This window comes from Terrapene carolina, unplaced genomic scaffold, assembly GCF_002925995.2.
Source record: "Terrapene carolina triunguis isolate 2854851 unplaced genomic scaffold, T_m_triunguis-2.0 Scaffold112, whole genome shotgun sequence".
In the NCBI taxonomy this organism is placed as follows: domain Eukaryota; kingdom Metazoa; phylum Chordata; order Testudines; family Emydidae; genus Terrapene; species Terrapene triunguis.
In genome coordinates this window covers 19,771,277-19,791,375 of record NW_020664463.1, presented here as the reverse complement: position 1 = coordinate 19,791,375, position 20,099 = coordinate 19,771,277, and the positions used below count along the sequence as shown (strand labels likewise).

The following is a 20,099-nucleotide window of genomic DNA, read 5'->3' as shown; positions in this document are numbered from 1 at the left end:
AGCTGACACTTCTTTATTTCCAGCAGCTAAATTCAAGACAAAAAAAGTGCATTCCATTCTTCCCTGACATCCCTTTTCTGTGTAAAAGGTTGCTGTGGTTGCCACAGAGACATTACATGATTGTGAATGGGAGAGGCGATGGCCCCAGCTGTTGTGAATGGGAAGGGAAATGGACTGTTAGACAATCTTAGTATTAAATTGCCACCCACACTGTAGAAAAGTTTGGGAATCCTTTCTATGCAGTGATTCATTTATTCACATCAATACTGCGTAGGGTCCATCCATAGTTTTTTCTGGTTTAATGTTCCTATCCTTGTTTCGTCTTGGACTATGGTATCAGACCAGGTGCTCTCAAATAAATTTACCCAGATGGCATTGCAACATAAAATCTTTCTGAAACTTATCCTGCGGGGAGACAAATCTTGTAGAGGTTATTTTTTTTTTTGCTTTCCAGTCTTGAAAATCAGAACAGATTGAATCCCCAGTTGTGGACATGATTTTTCTCTTGTCACCCCAGCCCCACACCCCTTTGCCATCACTGGTTAATAAGGGGACATAAGGCACCCACTGGATAGACTATCTGCATTGTGGCTCACTCCATGGAGGGGAGAGACGTCTTCATGAGGTTGCTGCTCCTCATCTTACATAGGGAGTGGAGAGTGAGCAGGCAGGATAGGGGAATGGGTGGAACTTTGGTTGTGCTCCACCAATACGCTTGCAAGCAGAGCTAAGCTGGCACAAAGGGGTAATTAATATTCTGTTGGGGAGCAAGGGAGGGAGGAATGGATTGTGACCATGAGGCACAATTCACTCCCTGAAGAAACAGCGGCTGGGGCAGTACCAGCTATGTGCTACCCCTCGTTCACTGCAGGTTGTCATGTCGCAATCTAGCCCTCTATCTATGTCTTTCCAGTTTTCTGCTCGGTTGCACTCTGGATTACCAACCTCCATGGTGTTGCTCATTCACAGCTTTAGACAGCCTGCTGCACAAATGAGCAGTGCAGCCTCATAAGATGTGAACAGTGGAATATTACACATAGTTAAACAATATCAGAATAACCAGCTCTGGCAGCTTCATCGGTGGTGGTGGTGGGTTTTGTGTGTTTTGGGTTTTTTGAGGAATGGTTATTTTTATGAGCAAAATCAGCATTGAACATATATTTAGAAGAGGCAAGAATCTATTTTTTCTAACACTATACTATGGATTATGGCCGTGTACATCTGACAGGACTATTTAATAGTTGCTTTCCTCATTGCAAGCAGCTCCAAGTATGATCTCATCATTACAGATCTTAGCTTGGCAATCATTTGCCTCTCACCTTGCTCAAAGAAAAATCAGGTGATTGAATAATGAGGTATAGAGGAACTGGGAAAAGAAGGGGGAAATTTTGTCGGCACAAACCTTTGGCTGGTCCTGGCTATATGCAGTGGTTTTGACTAGACACTGTTTCTGGGCTATTGGAAAAGTGTGAGCTTTGGATTGTGCCCTAAAACTGCTGCTCCCCTACCTGTTGCCATGCAGCTTTGAATCTTCATGGATCAAAGCCAGCTGGTGCTCTTTGGGGAGGGTGAGTCAATGAGTTGCAAATCATCTCCTGAAAGATGGCAAGTACTTTCAACTCCCATTCAGGTCCATGGGAGCCAAGGTCACTCTCCCCTCCTAGAAAGCAGCCAACACCAGGGCCTCTGCTTAAATGCTTTTGCTAGCAGGGCTCTGGCCACTTAATACAAGCAAACTACTAGCCCAGAACACTGAGGGCTGCACACAGGAAGGTTACAGAACCTTTTGTCATCTTAAGCAGGTACATTGAGTTACAGAAAACATGAGGCCATTTCCACAGCTGTGTTAGGGCAGCTTTGTGCTTCTTCACCTGAGAAGCTGTCCATAAGCCAGAGCAAAGGGCATCCTGTGTGGTTCTTGAGATAGGGGATCATCAGGTGGCCTAGAACTATTGTGGTGGCTCCTACATCATTACCCTTCCTGCAGCTGGTGCAAGGGGGGAGTGGCCATGGGATGAGGTCAGGACATGGCAGAGTGCCCCAGGATTAGGACGATGCAAAGGGAATTTAAAATCACATTTGCACATACACACCCCTTAGCTGTGCTGAACTCAGGAAGTGGCTTATGCTATATTTGTTATCTTTCTATAGTTTAATTCATCTGTCACTCTGTGTGGCCTTATAGCTTCTATAAGGGAACATCACACTGCCCACGTTACCCGATAATGCCTGTTCTTAGATATGTGGGTGCTGCCCTCTGTGAAATCAATGTGGGGCAACATCCATACCACTGAAGTATTAGTGCAAAGAACCTTTAACAATGAAACAATTAGCTAACGACATTGCAGAGCTACACTGTTAAATTCTTGTCTTGTAATCAAACTCCTTGAGAGAGAAGATTTTGTGGAAGTGACTAAAGCTTGATCAAATTATTATTTGTGTTTTTGGTGGTTCTTAGATGCCTCCGTCACGGATCAGGCCCCATAGTGCTAGGTGTTGTACATATACGTAGTGAAAAGAGTGTCCCTTACTTACAATGTAAGTACATGATGTGTGACAACAGGTGGATTCTACAAGCAGACAGGAGGAGCACAAGGTATTAGTGAGCTGATTAAGATTAATATAATAAGCTGTGGTCACAGCACATTAGCTGCCTGGTCATTGGCAAGTGTTTTGTAGGCATTGCAGTAAAGATAAGTCTTAAGAAGAGAGATGGAAGACAATGTACTGGCTTTGCAGCTTTTGACAGGGAACTCTTCACAGGCATGGGAGAAAGTGCAAGGATGTGTGTCGGGAAAATTGGACTAAAGGACAGTAAAGACCAGGTTCAATAAAATTTATTATGAATTTACTCTGTTGTTCTTTAGTAAATTATTCCGATCATCGCTTTCTTTGAATGTAATTATATGCACTCACTAAAGATGAAAGATGAACAATTTCCAGTCTGTGGATTGCTTGTGAACTGTTTGGTTAAGATCTTTGCTTTTCATTATTTGTTGTATGAATTGTTGGGTAAATCACACAGCATTGTTTCTGTCCCCAGCTTGGATGATTGAAATATCTTTTTAAACAGAACAGAAAACAAATAGCAAATGGCACACTTTCTGGGACAGCCTTTCAGATAAATAATCATTTGTACTAAAAATTTGTGAAACTTATTGGATTTGCAGATATTTTGACACATCTGACTGTCTGGAAACCCAAATAATAAATATTAGGTCCTATAAATCCTAGTGGAACAAATTCCATGCTATTAATAAAAAATTTTTTTTTAACTATTTGACCAGGTCTAGAATTGATTGTATCACCATTCCAAAAGACTGTACAATTCATTCCCTCTAAATTGAGTCACAAAACTCTTGGCCACAAATAGTATAAATGTCAGTCTATGAAGAATAGTATCCCAATGTGAAGTTAAACAGTGTTGATCTGTCAGTCAGCTATCCAGTCCTTTGGCTGAGCTAATGGGTTCAAGATGGGTCTTCTGTTATAGCAATGTGGTGGTTCATTGCCAGAGTTTAGGTCTTTTAGATGCTAGGTTGCTTTGGTAACTACAGTTTGTTTCCCGCCAAAATATGTCTGCTTTCTTCGGTGGGAATAGTCTCTGCTCTATTACCAGTCATTTTCCTACAACTAAAATTAAACTCTGCCACATGTTCACCCTTGTATTTGCTTTTATTTTCAGTCCTGACCAGGCAGCTGGTATAAATAACTTTCATCTTCTATTTGTGCTTGTGAGCTCCCTCTAGAGTTAGGTTTATGTATCCTCTTAGACACAAGAATCTTAGCTTTTCTATTCTCTTGTGAGATGGGAAGAGAGAAGCTTTCAGTCTATCTCCATTTGGTGGTGACAAGGACTTCCTTTTGTGCTTGGTTCCTGTGAGGGTTCCAACATTTTTCGGATTAGACGCTATAGCTTGGGATTCAAGTCTTGTCTCTGAAATACCCACTTCCTGGGTCAGGTAATGACAGCCACGGTAGTGTATAATATACTGCCATCTAATGAAAATTTGACGTGGCAAAAAAATATAAGGTCAAGCAAATTCAGAACAAGGCTGCAGAGACAGGGAGCCTCAAAGCAGTGTCAGAAGGGACTGAATAAGATAATGAATATGTTTCTATCCACAATATGTATGGTATACTTTTTAATAGTCCGCTTTCAGTGACTTTAGACTCTCTAGTTCTGAAGAAAACTCCTCTTTTGTCACTTCCCAGGGGAAAAGCACAGAGGAGCCAAGAGGAAAATCAATATCCAGGAGGAGATCTCTGCTAATTGCTCTGTGTGGAGCTGTGTGAATAACTGATTTTCTGCTTTGCTGGCAATTCCAAACAATCTAAGAAAAATCTTTCAGGTCAAATGGTCAACATAAAATGAAACATTTCTAGGGCTGTCAAGTGATTAAAAAGATTAATTGGGCGATTAATCAGGCTGTTAATAATAGAATACCATTTATTTAAATATTTTTGGATATTTTCTACATTTTTGGATGTTTTCAAATATATTCAGTTATAACACACAATACAAAGTGTACAGTCCTCACTGTATATTTTTTGATTACAAATATTTGCACTGTAAAAAAAACAAAAGAAATAGTATTTTTCAATTCACCTAATACAAGTATTGTAGTGCAATCTCTTTATCATGAAAGTTGAACTTACAAATGTAGAATTATGAACAAAATAACTGCATTCAAAAATCAAACAGTATACATTTTAGAGCCTGCAAGTCCACTCAGTCCTACTTCTTGTTCAGCCAGTCACTAAGACAAACAAGTTTGTTTACATTTGCAGGAGATAATGCTGCCTGCTGCTTGTTTACAATGTCATCTGAAAGTGAAAACAGGAGTTCTCATGGCACTGTTGTAACCGGTGTTGCAAGATATCTACGTGCCAGATGCACTGAAGATTCATATGTCCCTTCATGCTTCAACTACCATTCCATGGGACATGCGTCCATGCTGATGACGGGTTCTGCTCAATAACAATCCAAAGCAGAGTGGACCGATACTGTCGCAACCCTATGCTCAGGCATGGCGTCTGGATGGCCAATTGTCGGTCAAAAGGTCACATTGGTGTCGTGTGCAACACATGGGTGTCGTGTGCACCGTCATGGTGCCGTGTGCCTATTCTCGAACTTTCCGTCTGGTCAATTGTAGGTCGCATTGGTACCGTGTGCTACAATACCGGCGTGTCGTGTGCATAAACTTAGTGTGCCGGGTGCAGTATCTGTTGACGTAGAGGGCACCAGCTCGGAACCCGGTTGGTGTAGGAGCGGGGAACCAATCAAATGCTGGCACGAGTAAGGGTCTTCGAATAAAACTATGTCCCGCGCCAAAATCAGTAGGAGTGTCAGCTGAAAGGCCTGATCACCCTTTCAGCCAGGGTCTCCTCCGGATTTAGCCGGCTCGTGTCGCGTCGTTTTGGATTACATCTCGTCATGTCCCTGGTGTCTGTACTGCTGGTCAGCTGTGCCTGGAGTGTGGTATGTGCATTTTAATTTTTGTAAATATTCTGTTTGCTTGGCCTCTTCCCTTTTTCTCCTCCCTTACCTGGTACCAAATCTCGTGTGTATAGTATATAGGGGACGAATTGTTGTATTAATTTGCTGTTGTGGTCAGTTGGTGTATTTTATAGGGTTCAATTCATGCATGTACAGTTTAATCAGTTTTGTATGTCCTGGTTTTTAGTGAACAGTTGATTATAAATCATACGGTTCTTCGTTGTTGAATGTAAATAGACTGTTTCAAGTTACATATATTACTGTTCTGGTGATACTTTTGATGGATGATTTGTTTCTCTTTTAATTAGATTTGTGTAAATATTTTTGCCCTGACAGTGTTGCTAGTAGTAAAGGTATTCCTCCCCAGCCCAAGTTGTAATTCATTCCCCATTAATAAACAACCACTTGTTTTGAATTGCAATCTGTCTTCGTTTCAATTTTCCTCTTTCACTCGAATACTCATTCAGAACGGTGTTGGTCTTGGACAGATACATGTTCATTTTCATTATCTGAATCAGATGCCACCAGCAGAAGGTTGATTTTTCTTTTTTGGTGGTTCAGGTTCTGTAGTTTCCGCATCTGAGTGTTGCTCTTTTAAGACTTCTGAAAACATGCTCTATACCTCGTCCCTCTCAGATTTTTGGAAGGCACTTCAGATTCTTAAACCTTGGGTCGAGTGTTGTAGCTATCTTTAGAAATCTCTCATTGGTACCTTCTTTGCGTTTTGTCAAATCTGCAGTGAAAGTATTCTTAAAATGAACAACATGTGCTGGGTCATCATCCAAGACTGCTATAACTAGATCAGAGCAGTTGGGAGGGGTGTGAAAGTTTCAGATCTCTGGGGTATATATGGAGAGTAAAGCATCAGATGTTCAAACATCTGGCCCATAATGAACTAGTAGACTGGGGGATCGGGGCTGTGATTAGTTTGTTCACCAGTTAGTGTGTGGAATGGGGGAAACAACTGTGGAAATCTGCTATTCCATCTTTGTTTCCTATATGAGCTGCCCAAGTTCAATAAGGAAACTTCTGATCTCTGAGGAGGATGGGCTGGCTTACAAGGTCAGAGTTAAGGTTGTCTGTGAAACCGTAAATATTTAAAAATCTCCAAGTTCACTTTTGTATATATTCTGGTTAGGCTCTTTTTGCCTGTGTTGAGGGAAAAGTGTGTGTGCGTGTGTTGTTTCTAACTTTAACTCTATCCTCCTGATGGAGATTGTCATCTGGGAATTTCCTTACTGATTTTGGGTTGTTGTTTTTTTAAAGAAGTGTTCAAAAACATTGAAAACTTTATTTTTTTCCTTTCTAACACCATTTTAAAGTGTAAAGGTTTAACAATAGAGAGGCTTGTTTGTTCTTCATCCTTTACTATCTTACTGTTTTTCACACTTATGGAAACAAAAATGAATCCAGCCCAGCAGAACTCCTCTTAATGCCTCGGGAGGAGTGGGGAGGAGAAGCATGGGCTTAATTATGAAGGACCCAGTTTTGCTACCTTTACTCATTTTGATGATGAAAGTGCTCCTCTGCAGGAATAAGGGTTGCAGAATGAGGTCGTTAATAACTGCACTATTTCTCTCAGAGCAGGTAGGCCAGGGCTTCCTTGCCTCATCCCCATCCTTCCTAACCTCCTCTCTTGGTGTCCCGTTCCCCAGTAGAAATGGGGGTCAGCAGTCCCTGTGTTCCCCCAAGCAAGGGTCTGTTGCTGGAAGAGGCCCTGGGCCTAGCTGCAAAAAATGGATGAAGGTTCTTGTACACCCCCATCCTCCCACGGGCCAGCACAATGGCCTCTTTATGATTTGGCCAAAACAAACCAACAAAACAAGATATCTGCAACCTCACTTGTTTTGCCACCAGAGCATGTAATTTCTATGAGCTGGAGATATTTGGCTCATGGGAACTTATCACCTCCACTAGGTGTCTCTGTCTACAGCGCCTGTATAATCCTTGAACCATAACTATTGCTTCGTAGAGCTTAAAGGATTTGCAAGCATTACCTGTGAACCTTGCAAAGTTCACAGACAGAGGGAGTTTCTAAATAGGTTTCCACGCTCTGCCTTCTAAGGGTCACACTGGGGCCATAATGCTCAGCATGGAGCTTACAGCCAAGGACCTTGTCACTCTGGAGAGACACATAAGCTTAGTAGTAATAAGCAGCAGGTCACTTGGGGGTAAGGAAGCCAGTATAGAGCCAGAAAAAGGCTTGCCTGGCCTCAATGGTGCACAGAAATGGTTGGGGAGGTGCTCTGTGCACCCATTAGTGTGAACATCCTCATTCCACATGCTTATGTGCAGGCCATGGGTGGCGCATGAACTGCCAGCTAGGGTAGGCTAGCCCCCAGCCCCACCTGTTCCACCTGAAGCCCTGCCCCTTCTGTGCCCCCACCCCAGAGCCCAGAGCGTGCCCCACCCCCCCTCACACACAGCCACCGGCCCCAACCCCGGAGCACTGGGAGGGAGGGTGGACGGCATGCACGGTTGCAGCCCCTGGAGTGCCGGGAGGGAAGGCGGCCCAGCCGTGGCCAGCACTGGCGCCATACATGCACAGTGACAGCAAGCGGGGGAGGGGGACTGGGGCGCAGAGTGGGTGGGGTCACGTTTGGCTGCTCGGGGAGGCACAGCCTCCCCCAGACAGCCTATGGTACCTGCTGCCCATGGTGCAGATACCTATGTGCTAAGCTTGAGCACATTTCTGTACCTGCACATTGTTTGTGTCGCTGAAGATGTAAACAGAAGGTTTGTTCAAATTACAGAAAAGTGTCCTTCAGAATGCTCAGGTTAATTTCCCTTCACTGACGAGAGCTCCACTTTGGAGCCTGAGCAGCTAACCTGTGATCCTTTAATTAAATAGGGTCCCTGATTTAGAGGATGAATCAGCAGAGGCTTCACTGGGCACTCAAGTGTAAATGACACAGATCTGTTGAAAGCACCCAAAACATGCCTGAAATCATTTGTATTTGCTGCACGTTTTGTTTTGCACCAATCACGACATCTCTAATGTGCTTTTAATCGTGGATAATAAGGAGAAAAGCTATATGAAGTGCCAATTTTACAGACCATTTTTGACATTGCATTAGCTTACACTAATCCAACTTCAGATCTACGCAGACTCAGTCCATTCATAAGTATAGCAGTGGCACAATCCCTCATGCTCCTAGAGCCACTGAAAATACAGGGCCATCTGTTGTTTTAATGGAGGATTAATTTCTAGGAAACTCGAGTGTCTAGTATCAAAGCTAACATGCTTACATCCCTGTTTGGCCTGTTTTCCGGGCACTAGTTGAATCCCTGTCTCAGATAGTAACCCACATACATATCTTGTGCTTGGGGCAGCATGTGGGTTAGCAGAATAATATATTCATGTTCGCTAAACCTTACATTTCTCAACTTTCCAAGGATCTAGGCAGGTTCAAATGCTGAATCTATTGTCCAGATTACATGCACGTGTATGGAGCTAATTGGATGCTGTTTGTCTTTAGGTGGGGAAATGTACTAAAGAAAGATAATAAAATGTTACAATGTGATGTCATAAACAACCCAGTTTAAGTGACAGAAGAATATTTGACCAGTTATTGTTGTTTATGAAACACACACACCACTGTGCCCAAATGACTTCAGTGTGGTTCTGTGAGGGCACAACAGTCCACCTGCATACTATCAGTTGCTCTGTCAAGGTTTTGACAGAAATTTGGGGGTTTGACTTAAATGGGAGTTGACAGGCCCTCTGTGCTTATTACTGTACTAAGCACTTCACCCATTAGGAAGTTTTAGCAGGATCAGGCCCAAATGACAGTCACCAATAAGGGAAGGTGTGACAATAATTTAGAATTATTTTAATGTTACCACAATTATGTAGCTCTAAGTCTGGCAAGTAACTAAATATCATTACCAATGGTGTACTATTCAGTGGCCCATGTCAGTGGTTCTCTAACTTCTTAAGCTTCGGAGAATAATAATAAAGTTCTCCAAAATTCATAGATGTTTCCTCTCACACACAGCTGGTCAATTTTTTTTTTTTCCAAGGAACAATTTTCTGTCTGAAACTGCAGTTTCATCAAAATCTAAACATTTTATGGGAACGTGTCAACTTTGAAAAAAACCTCCAAAACAATGCTAAATTATTTTGACTTTTTCTCATCTCAGTGAAGTAAATGACTTCATTTTTGTGTTTCATTTCATTTTGACTTCTATTATAATAATTTCTATTTTATACCATTTTGACGTGTTTGAAATGAAACATTTCAATGTATCTGGATAAACACTTGGAATTTGTCTTCTGTGAAATATTTTAACTTTTTGGTCTGATTTGGGATGAAAACAAGTTTTGAAATCTTGGAATTTCCCATGGGACAGAACTTCAGTTTCTGACCAGATCTACTCTCATCCTAACCCCATTAACCACTTACATTTTCTCAATCTCTTCCCCCTTCCCAACCTAATTCTGCTGGTGCAGCTGTGTTGGCTCAAGTTCTAGCATGGCTGTTTTTTTCAGGGCTGGACTGATGCATTCAATGTGGCCTGGGTAAATTCCTTTGAGCCTCCATTATATAAAACTCTGGATAATTTGCACAAGGAGAGAGAGGGTCTTGTCTCAGCTGCAGGGGGTAGTCCTCTCCACACAATTGTTTATGAAAATACTTGTTAATGGTGTGTTCCAAACTGCTCACTTTGTCTCCGTGTATGCCCCCATCTGCCCCTCTGTATCCATCTGTTTCTTGCCTTCCTTTGGGGGCAGGATCATATTGTTCTGCAACCATGAGGGCTACAAATTTACTTTTTAAAAAAATCTGAGGCTCCTATGCCATCACTTGACTCCTGAAGGCGGGGCTTAAAATAAATAAACAAAATATCATAAGACTCATGATAAAATTGTGGGGGTTGGTAACACTCCTGCGGCATGTTTGTGTAAATTTTTACTTTAGTATTTCTATTAAATACAATTTTAAAATGGTAACTTATTGTGTCTCTTGCTTTTTTTCTCCTTTCCCTTCTTCCATTGATCTTTTAATGTATCCCTGCTCCTTCTCAATCTCCTTCATTTTCTAATGTAATCCCTCTTCCTCCTTCTGTCCTCTCCTCATTTCCCAATTTTTTAAAATCTCTATTCTTCTCTTTCTTGAACAATCCTCTCACCTCCCTAATCTATTCTCCTTCTCCCTGTCCTGCTGCTACTGCCCTCACCTAACTTCCTTTCAGCTCCAGCTCTGCCCCTTTCCAATTTTGGTATTCATCATACCTGTGGCTCATTTCACTGAAGCCCAGGAAGCCTGACAACATGCCTGCTAGCTTCCCTGCTTGAGAACAGAGATGATGACCTCTAGCACCATTCATTCCATACCTCACTGGAAACAGAAGCAGAGAGGGTTAAGCAGAGATCAAGACACTTTTAGCAACACCCATCTCTCCTCTTTCTTTGTAATGAGGAGCAGAAGAAGGTGTAGCTGCATGTAGACCTACTTTCTCTCAGAATAGGAAGCCAGTAGTCCTATTTACAGGATTCTGAAGCTGCCTCTATTTGCAAGACCACAGAGGAAGCTGCAGAGCCAGACACCAGAACAAGGGGGGAATGAATGAAATGAAAAAGTGGCATATTCAAAACTGATAAAAGAAAATGCTTTTTCATACGTGTGATTGAATTGTGGAACTCATTGCCCCAGGAAACCATTGAGGCCCAAGAACTTATCACGATTCAAAAAATGGATTGTCTTGGCACTTACAAGTAACTATAATAGCCAGAGTTATCATAATTAATTACACCAATAACAAAATTTTGGAAGGGATATTAAACTTCATGCTTCAGAATTTAAATCCTTCTCTAACTACTAGCGATCATGATGCAACCTAATGTGGGCTGCGGATTATCCCATATCTGACTACTCAAGGGTTCTTACACCTTCCTCTCAAGGATCTGGCAATGGGCCACTGTTAGAGATAAGATACTGATCTAGATGAACCTTGAGTCTGATCCATTATGGCACAGCCTCTATTTTCCTGTCTTTGAGAACTCATGGCCTATGGAAAATTACAGTTGCTGGGCTCAGTCCAGTTGGACAGACACACAATCAGCTATCACAGTTGGCATTAATTGGCACCTCTGTTAATAGTGAGACCAAAGAGTGAATGGGCTGGAGAGTGAACTACCCTCTTACATCCATCCAGGTCAGTGTTGGAGCACACGGGTGTTGACATGAGGTGGGAACTAGCCGCTTGTGCTGTTGGCCCACATTCACCAGACCTGTCAATCTGTCACCTTCCAATGGCACTACATTCATTTAAAAAAAATACACAGGCAGAAAAAATCCTTGACTAAGGGTCTAGGTGATCAGCCTAGCCTGGTCTAGATACTTCAGTCTAATCTGCTCTAAGCAGCTTTTCTTCTCCAGCAGCAGTCCCCCTTAAGACTAAACCCTTTCTCAACATACCTGAAGAGTAGATTAAATCTGATACAAATATCGCTTGAACTTTAAAGGAATGATTTAATGCTGCATGAATTCAATTAGAAAGGAAATCAAATAAAACCTGTAAATCGGAGTGAGATAACAGAACAGATTTTTCCTGGCCTGATGTCTATTAATCTCTCTTATGCCTCTTAAATGTATAAGTACGGTCTCATCTACTAGAGATGCATGGATGACAAGCAATGGAACTGAGATCTCAAATTACTGGTTGTCCTGTCGTGCCTGGTGGAGAGGGGAAGGTGGTCTTTAGGGGTATATGACATCATACATTGCTCTGAGGCTCCAGACCTGGACACCATGACAAAGAAGAAACAGAAACAGTTGGGAGTATTTGGGGTTTTTTTTCTTTTCTGAAAGAATAACCTCCACTCCCCCACCCCAACCCCACCCTAGACAAGGCAGATTTTTTGTAGTTCCTGCTTCCCTCCCCAGCCCAGGTATTTCTCTTACACCAATGACACCAGTTACCAGGACAGCCAGGAAACTGCAACCCTATTCTGTCAATGGTGATTCTTGCATACATTATCCCAAAGTTAACAGGCTGATTATGGCAACTCACTGTAGGAATGAAACTGGCTACCTTAAAGCAGCCCCAGCTTGCTCAGAACACAACCTGCCACATACTGAAAACACTCGGGCTCGTAAACTAGTGCTCTCCTCTGGATGCTGACTGTCCACTGAAAAATAAAACAAATTCAAGGTATCTGTCCTTCTCTTCAACACCCTCCACAGGGCTGGTCCATGTTATCTCAGGATCTGTCCACATAGCCAGCGGCAGCGAGCCTCCAAGCCAGGGTTGACTGAATTGGATTTACACAGTTATTTTTAGCACAGTAGTGCAACAGCGATTTTAAGTTAAGGCTTGGGCTCTGAAGACCCACCCCGCTTCTTAGCTTCAATGTCTACATAGCTCTTTTTAGCATGGTTGCACAAGCTCTGCAAGCCCAACTCTGTCAATCTGGGCTGAGAGGCTTGCTGCCATGGGCTGTGTAGACATACGTGCTAAGGGATCAGCTCACTGTGTGTGATCATGACCTCTACATTCCATTGGAATGACTGAACTGTCATAGTCACGGCTGAGACTCATGAGCAGAGGGGAAGGGGATTCCTTGAAACTGGCCCACAACTGTGGCACTGACTTCTGAATGAGGTTGGAATGACCTCAGTGTGGTCGGGATATGTGATAAATGAACCAGGGGGGGAGGGGTAGCTCCCTTTTATGGACCCAGTTAGCTATAAAATCCCTCTTAGTAGCTGTTCTCTACTTGTTTTACCTGTAAAGGGTTAAAAGTCACTGCTATGCATAGGTAAAAGGAAGTGAGTGGGCACCTGGCCGAAAGAGCCAATGGGAAGGCTAGAACTTTTTAAAATTGAAACAAGACTCTCCTTTTGTCTGTCTGTCTGTTCTCAGGGAGAGGCAGACAGGGCTGCAACTATGCTGTAATGTAAGAAGCTTGGGGTCAGGTATGAAAAATCATCCGTATCATACCTAGAAACTACTCATTTGAAATCCCAGATATATAAGTAGATCAGGAAATGTTTAGGAAGATGTGATCAGGTTTATCTCCTTTTATTTCTTTATGGCTTGTGGACTCCTTTGTGCTAACCCCAGATGCATTTGTTTTGCTTATAACCTTTAAGCTGGACCTCAAGAAACTATTCTTGATGCTTAATCATTGTAGTTTCTCTCTCTTTAAATCTAGCAATAGCCTAAGTTCCCAAATGTATTTTCTTCCTTTTGTTTTTATAATAAAATGTATCTTTTTTTAAGGCCAGGTCTACACTAACACCCCAATTCGATCTAAGGTACGCAACTTCAGCTACGTGAATAACGTAGCTGAAGTCGACATACCTTAGTTCGAATTTACCGCGGTTCAGACGCGGTCCACACACGGCAGGCAGGCTCCCCCGTCGACTCCGCGGTACTCCTCTCGCTGAGGTGGAGTACCGCAGTCGACGGCGAGCACTTCCTGGTTCGAATTATCGCGTCCACACCAGACGCGATAAATCGAACCCGGAAGTTCGATTGCCAGCCGTCGAACTACCGCGGTAGTGTAGACAAGCCCTAAGAAAAGAATTGAATTTTTTTGTGTCCTAAGAGGTTTGTGCAGATGTTGTTTAATTAGCTGATGGCAACAGCTGATTTGTTTTGTTTTCTTTCGTAGCTCTTCCTGGGGAGGAGAGGGGGACGTGAATGGGCTTGAGCGTACCCCACAGGAAGGAATTCCCAAGTGCGCCTTTCTGGGTTCTCAGAGGGGTTTTGCACTTGGGTAGTGGCAGTATTTACCAATCCAAGGTCAGAAAAAGCTGTAACCTTGGGAGTTTAATACAAGCCTGCAGTGGCAAGTATTAATTTTTAGAGTCCTTGCGGGCCTGCACCTTCTGCACTCCAAGTGCCAGAGTGGGGAATCAGCCTCGAAAGGATGAAATGTAAAAGCCAATCCTTTCAGCGAGCCCAAGCACAACTGCACCACCTAGACACAAAACACAACCATCCAACCAAAAATTCCCACCGACTGGGGTATGGCAAAAGCCAGATAGAGAACTTTGTGAGTTCACTTTAATAAATAACTGAGTAAGGTGCTCAGATTGCCACGATTAAGCATGGTGAGTAAAAATCTAGCTATATATCTGTGCTCCACAGCACACCTTCAAAAAGGGCCTCCACAAGATGGGGAAGAAACTCAGCTGGTGTAAATTGCCATAGCACTTTTGACATGCCAGATTACAGCAGCTGAAGATCTGATCTTTAAAAACATACAAGGCTTTGTATCATGATTGGATCATGTCCAGTAATAGGGTGGAGACTAGAGCTGGTTGGAAAACAAGGGACTTATCAACAGAAAATGTTGATTGTAGCATCAAAAATTTCAAAACACCAAAATATTTTGGTGAATAACCAAAGCATTTTGATTTGGAAATGCGGCTGCAATGTCTCCTGGGGCTTGTAGTGTGCCATAGTACCTCATGCTCCCATTCTCCTCTGCAGGCTGGGCTCGCTGATTGAATTACATCTTTCAGAAGAGGAGTGGTGCGGCATGGGAGTCGATGAACATGGTACATCATGGAAGATGTAGTCCAGCTGGGGAGCCCAGCCCCTAGAAGAGGATGGAGAGATGAGGCAACCAAACTACAATGTCCATGAAGCTGTGCAGCAGCATATCAGTTCTTGCTGATTTTTTTCTGTGGCAAGCAGACACATTTCATGAAAAATTTCATTTAGTTGAAAATCCCATTTGTTCATTGAAAAACAAGTTTGAGGGAAAACCTTTGATCAGCTGTAGCGGAGACACTAATAAAGAGAGATGGGCCTGAGCCAGAATCAAGCAGTCTCTGAGTTTGTTGTAAGGATTCAGGATTGGTCTAGTGGATTAAGAACTAGACTAGATGTAGGTAGGCAGAGTATCTAGCCTTGACTTTGTCACTGATTTGCCTTGTACACTTTGGTGTGGGCCTCGAGCCCTGGTGCATCTCTGTCCCTCCTATTCTCTGCCTGTGGCACATAATAGTCCTGTTGTGACCATGGTGCCTGGATGGGCCACACTGAGGGCTGACTGCAAGAAATAGGGCAGGCAATCCCCCAAACTGGTGTTTTATTCTATAATTAGATGCACCAAGCCAATCACAAAATAGCTTCTGCAGTACCACACTGGTTAACAAGAAGCCAAAGATAGTCCCCTTTAAGCATTCCAGACCTTGGCTCCCATCTAGACTGCCAAGTCCAATATAGTGAGGGATTACAGAAAACTTGATTCACCATATGTGAGGTTCACCAATCCCAAAGGACCAGACATTTATCCCCAGGTCAATATGAGTCTCAGATCTTACCCAATAATCACGCTGATGTCAATCCTTTAGTACCTAAAAACTAAATGTTTCACAATAAAAGGAAAAAGAAATAAGAGAGTTACGAATGGTTAAAAGATCAATATACATACAAGTGACTTCTAGTGTTCATAGTTCAGGATCACAGCAGTGATGGAATAAACTGCTGGCTTGTAAAAGTCTCTCTGGAATCATCCCAACAGGTCAGAATTTAAAGGCAGCTTAGATGTAAAGTCTGTTAGAGTCATTCCATACATTTTCCAGGGTATTCAAAACAATTATTTGGAAAATCTCCATTGTATGACTTAAATTTTCTCTATTCAAAGTTTAAGCAGACTAGAGACAGCCGGATCAGGCCCAGGTTTCTCTTTTATAGTTCTTCTAGCAGGCTGACAAGTCTCCTCGCAGAAACTGTCACAGCAGTTCCTTCCCCCAAGTAAGAATAGGCAATGTGGACCATTGCTTTGAAGCTAATCTTCTGTTTCCTATGCATACACATGTAAACTAGTTACACTCATTCACATAAGGCAATTAACCGATCCTCCATTATAACAGAGATAGTTAAGCTGAAGACAATGTACATAATATTATTAGTTTCCTGCAGTATCTCACATCTTTGATCTAAAGGTTAACTGTACACAGTCACATAAATAGATGTATTTGTCTAAGGCAAAATTGGCAGCTTTTAAGGGTAACAACTGTACCCTGATCTTGTTCTCTGTTGTTGTTCTTCTCTTCCTCCTCTTTGTCCATTTCATGTCCAGTTTACACCTTGCTTGTCGCTTTTTATGGTCCAATCTATGTGTGTGATTCATCTGGCTTTTTCTTTTTCTAAAAGATCCTTTTTTAAGCCCTAATAAACTTATGCTCATCTCTGTTCAGCCATGAAGATTTTATCCGATCTTTTTTACTTGGTCTTTTTCACAGGCCATCTGTGCCTCTAATATGGTGTTCTGTTGACTTGGTTCACTTTTGTGTTGCTCCAGTGTAACTCCACTGGTTCCAGCAGCATGGCAGTGGATTAAAACCACAGGGATGAATCAGGCTCTAGGTTTTTACTCTATCTTTCAGTCTTTTGCTAACCATTGTAATCACAGTTATAAAATCTGTATCGTTGTCATTCCTCTTCTATATTGCCTCTGGGGAGTCACCCTCAAGTTTCTGATAAACGATTAAAAAACGAATGCTACATTTTCTTTCACGGATTTTCTTGGAAGAGGGCTGTGTAGTACCGGGCTCTGCAAACTGGAGTACTGTCAGCTACCTGCTATTCTGGAGCTAACAAAGAAATCCCCAGCAACAAAGTGAAGATACCTTCAATCAGCCCTCAGAACATGATCCTTCCTTTTGGGGGGCACAGATCTTTCAGTGCCCCCTAGAGGGAGCTCACAGTTATGACACATGCTCTTCCAATGGTGTCAATAAGCAGTATTTCCATCCCCAAGCAATCAAAAAATCATGATTCATCCTACTCCAAAATCATGAGACTTAGCTAAAAAATAAGGTTGTTATTAATTGTTAAGAATAATACATTAAAAATGTTGGGTTCTTGTTGTATGCCTTCTAATTTTCGAGCCTTTAGGGTACATTCATTCTGGTCATGTTTTCGAGTTTTTCTCCATAACCGTGAGGGCTAGAAACGTCCTTATTTTTTAAATGAAAGCTGAGGTTCTCATGTAGTCAACTAGATTCCTGGAGCGGGGGCTTTAAGAGAAACACTAAATATTCCGAGACTTACAATACAACTGCAAGAGCTGGCAACTCTGCATAAGGGGAAGTCCCTACCAAGCCAGCCAATGGCGTGAAGCCTTTGGAGTTAAATCCTATCAGGGCAATTTCAAAGTAAGGCATTCCCAGCAAGAAATAATTAGGTACAGTACAGCCTTGTTAGAAATAAATGAGGTTGAGCTCCTTTCAGAGAAAGGGAAACCAGGGTAGGGAGCTCTAGATTTATTTGCCTTCCTTTATATTGTTGTCCTTTTGGCCTGAGCAGTTAGCCAAAATTCAGGGCCTTACAGCGTTGTTTGTTTCCAGGTGAGAAATCAGTGATGGTCGGGGTGGAATTGTGTTTATTTACAAAAGAAATGTACACAAAGTCTTGTTTCCCTGAACATAGTAGAAACAAACACAGCAAGCAGCTTCCTTGTTCAGAAATACCCAAGTGTACCGCTCTAGTTAGCTTGGTACTTAGGGTTGCCAACAGTCCCTTATTACAAGGGACATCCCTTATTTTTTCTTCTCTGTACAATAGGGGGTTGCCAAATGCTGCAAAAAGCAGCAAGAAATATGTATGGTGAATGCTACTTATTAATTATTCATTATTATTATTATTATTATATAAATAATGATGCCAGGCGAATGGGTGGGGCAAAGGTACTAAGAAAACAGTCCCTTATTTTTGAAACTCAATGTTGGCAACTCTAACCGTGGAGCCAGAAGGAAGATCCTTTGCACCCCTTGGCTTTAATGAGGTCTGTGATTGTCTTTAGCTCTAAGACCCACCAGGTCTGTGATTGTCTTTAGCTCTAAGACCCACCAGCTGGTAGCTATTAGCACTATGAAGCAGAAGAATATTTTTCAGAGTTTATAGGGTGTGTATGGATTTAAATTGCACCTAGAGAATGTGGACAGAGACTGTGATACTTTTGTGTGTGAGCTTTATGTATACACAAGAGCCCTGTAAGTAAATTGGAAATCTCAAAGAGGGCTTTGCTTAACCTGGACCGGCTGTGAAATTTCCCTCCAGCTATACAGGCCTTGGTTCTGTCAGACGCCTAGCAGCTCTAAAAACTGGTGAGCCTCAGCATGTATTTGTAGTGTGTTTGTAATACTGATCTTGATGTTTCTTTGCCACAGCACAGCCAGCTAGGTTTAATGGGCTTGTCGCTTAATGTTTATTGGGCACCCTTTGATGGGTAAAAGAGAGAGAGCTCACTAAATGAAATAAAACCAAAAGGGAGCAGTAAACCATAGCAATGACTTGAATGCAGGGGACTTAGAATCAGAATGATATTTTAAAAATAAGGTAATATACAAATGTGTAAAAGAGAAGGGGAATCGGGTCTTAAGATGAAATTGCAGATAAACTACTTCCCAGATGATGACAATGGATATATAGTAGAAGTCAACTAGAAATGGGGATTAGACTTTTCTCCCCCTTCTCCACTGGGGGGCATGGCTTTTTCTGAAATGTATTAAGGTACCTGAATTGATCTTGTAGGACTAAATCCTTCCCACTGTTCCATGCCTGGTGCAGAGGCCCTGCACAGGAAATGGCTGAGGAAGGAATCGTTCATTTAGACTTCTCTGAGATTGCAATAGTTCCTGTCACTCCTCACAGTAGAGAGGTCCATTGGCAGACTCAATCTGCACAGTCTCAATAACTACAAGGCTCCAGCAGTTTAACTCCAGTGTGTTTAACTCTGAAAAGCAGGCATAATTAGTATGGTGGTGATAATGGATCCAGCTGCAGGAGCCCTATCTCCATTAGGGCTCCCACCTGTAGCACTGGTATTAGCACTGGTGGGAATTTTTTTGTAAAATTTCCCAATTTGGCTAGGCCTGAATAGCTCAGGATTTACTCTCCTATGGCTTGTTAGTAGTTAAGTCTCTGAATCTGTTCTGAAATCCCCCTGGATGCTGAAAATCAGTGAATCTAGGTAATGAGTTTTCTCATTGATACATATTAAACTCTGCAGGCTAGCAAAATATACTTTAGTCTCATTCCATTTCATAACAGCAGACATTGTACATTGGTCCTGTCAAGGGTTATTTATCCTCTGGGAAATATCTTTGTAAACTAGTATATTTTTTTTATGAATACATCTTCTTTTATTTGTACCATTGTAGGAGACTGTTATCTTTTAAATCGCTCAAGGGACCAGATGTTTGTGTGTTTTCATTTTACTTAGTACCTTGGCTTAAGAATGGCTGCACTATATTATAAATGCTGTTCTTTTCCATTCACTATTTTATTATGTACATCAAGTGCCACCTCCTGGACAGATCTAATTTTGCATGCATTTGGTTTTGGTTTTTTCCTCTTCTGATGGCTATATTGTATGCTAATTATTCCGTGCAGTGAAACATGTTCTGACCGCTCAAGGGACTGTCGAACTGATTACTTAACAGAGGAGATTGGAGCAGATCTGTATTCACTGCATTCAGAGACACTTTGGAGCAGTCTCTTAAGACAGGAAGCTGCTTAATAAATATCACTGGTTGAAGAAAACAAAAAGGGATTTGTAAGTTTGGTGTGTGGGTCATATTATTCATTGTTTAGGAGTAGTCCCAGCACTGTTATTTTGCTGGTGATT

The 20,099-nt window shown here is 42.1% G+C and overlaps 1 protein-coding gene across 1 annotated transcript in view; it reads left to right on the top strand.

Annotated features, from left to right (window-relative positions):
* Positions 1-5,041: 5,041 nt before the first annotated feature.
* Positions 5,042-20,099, top strand: part of LOC113406602 (alpha-2-macroglobulin-like) — a 50,949-nt gene continuing 35,891 nt past the window's right edge. The window contains exon 1 of the mRNA XM_029911666.1: positions 5,042-5,165. Coding sequence (XP_029767526.1) covers positions 5,042-5,165 — 124 coding nt within the window. The remainder of the gene's footprint in view (positions 5,166-20,099) is intronic.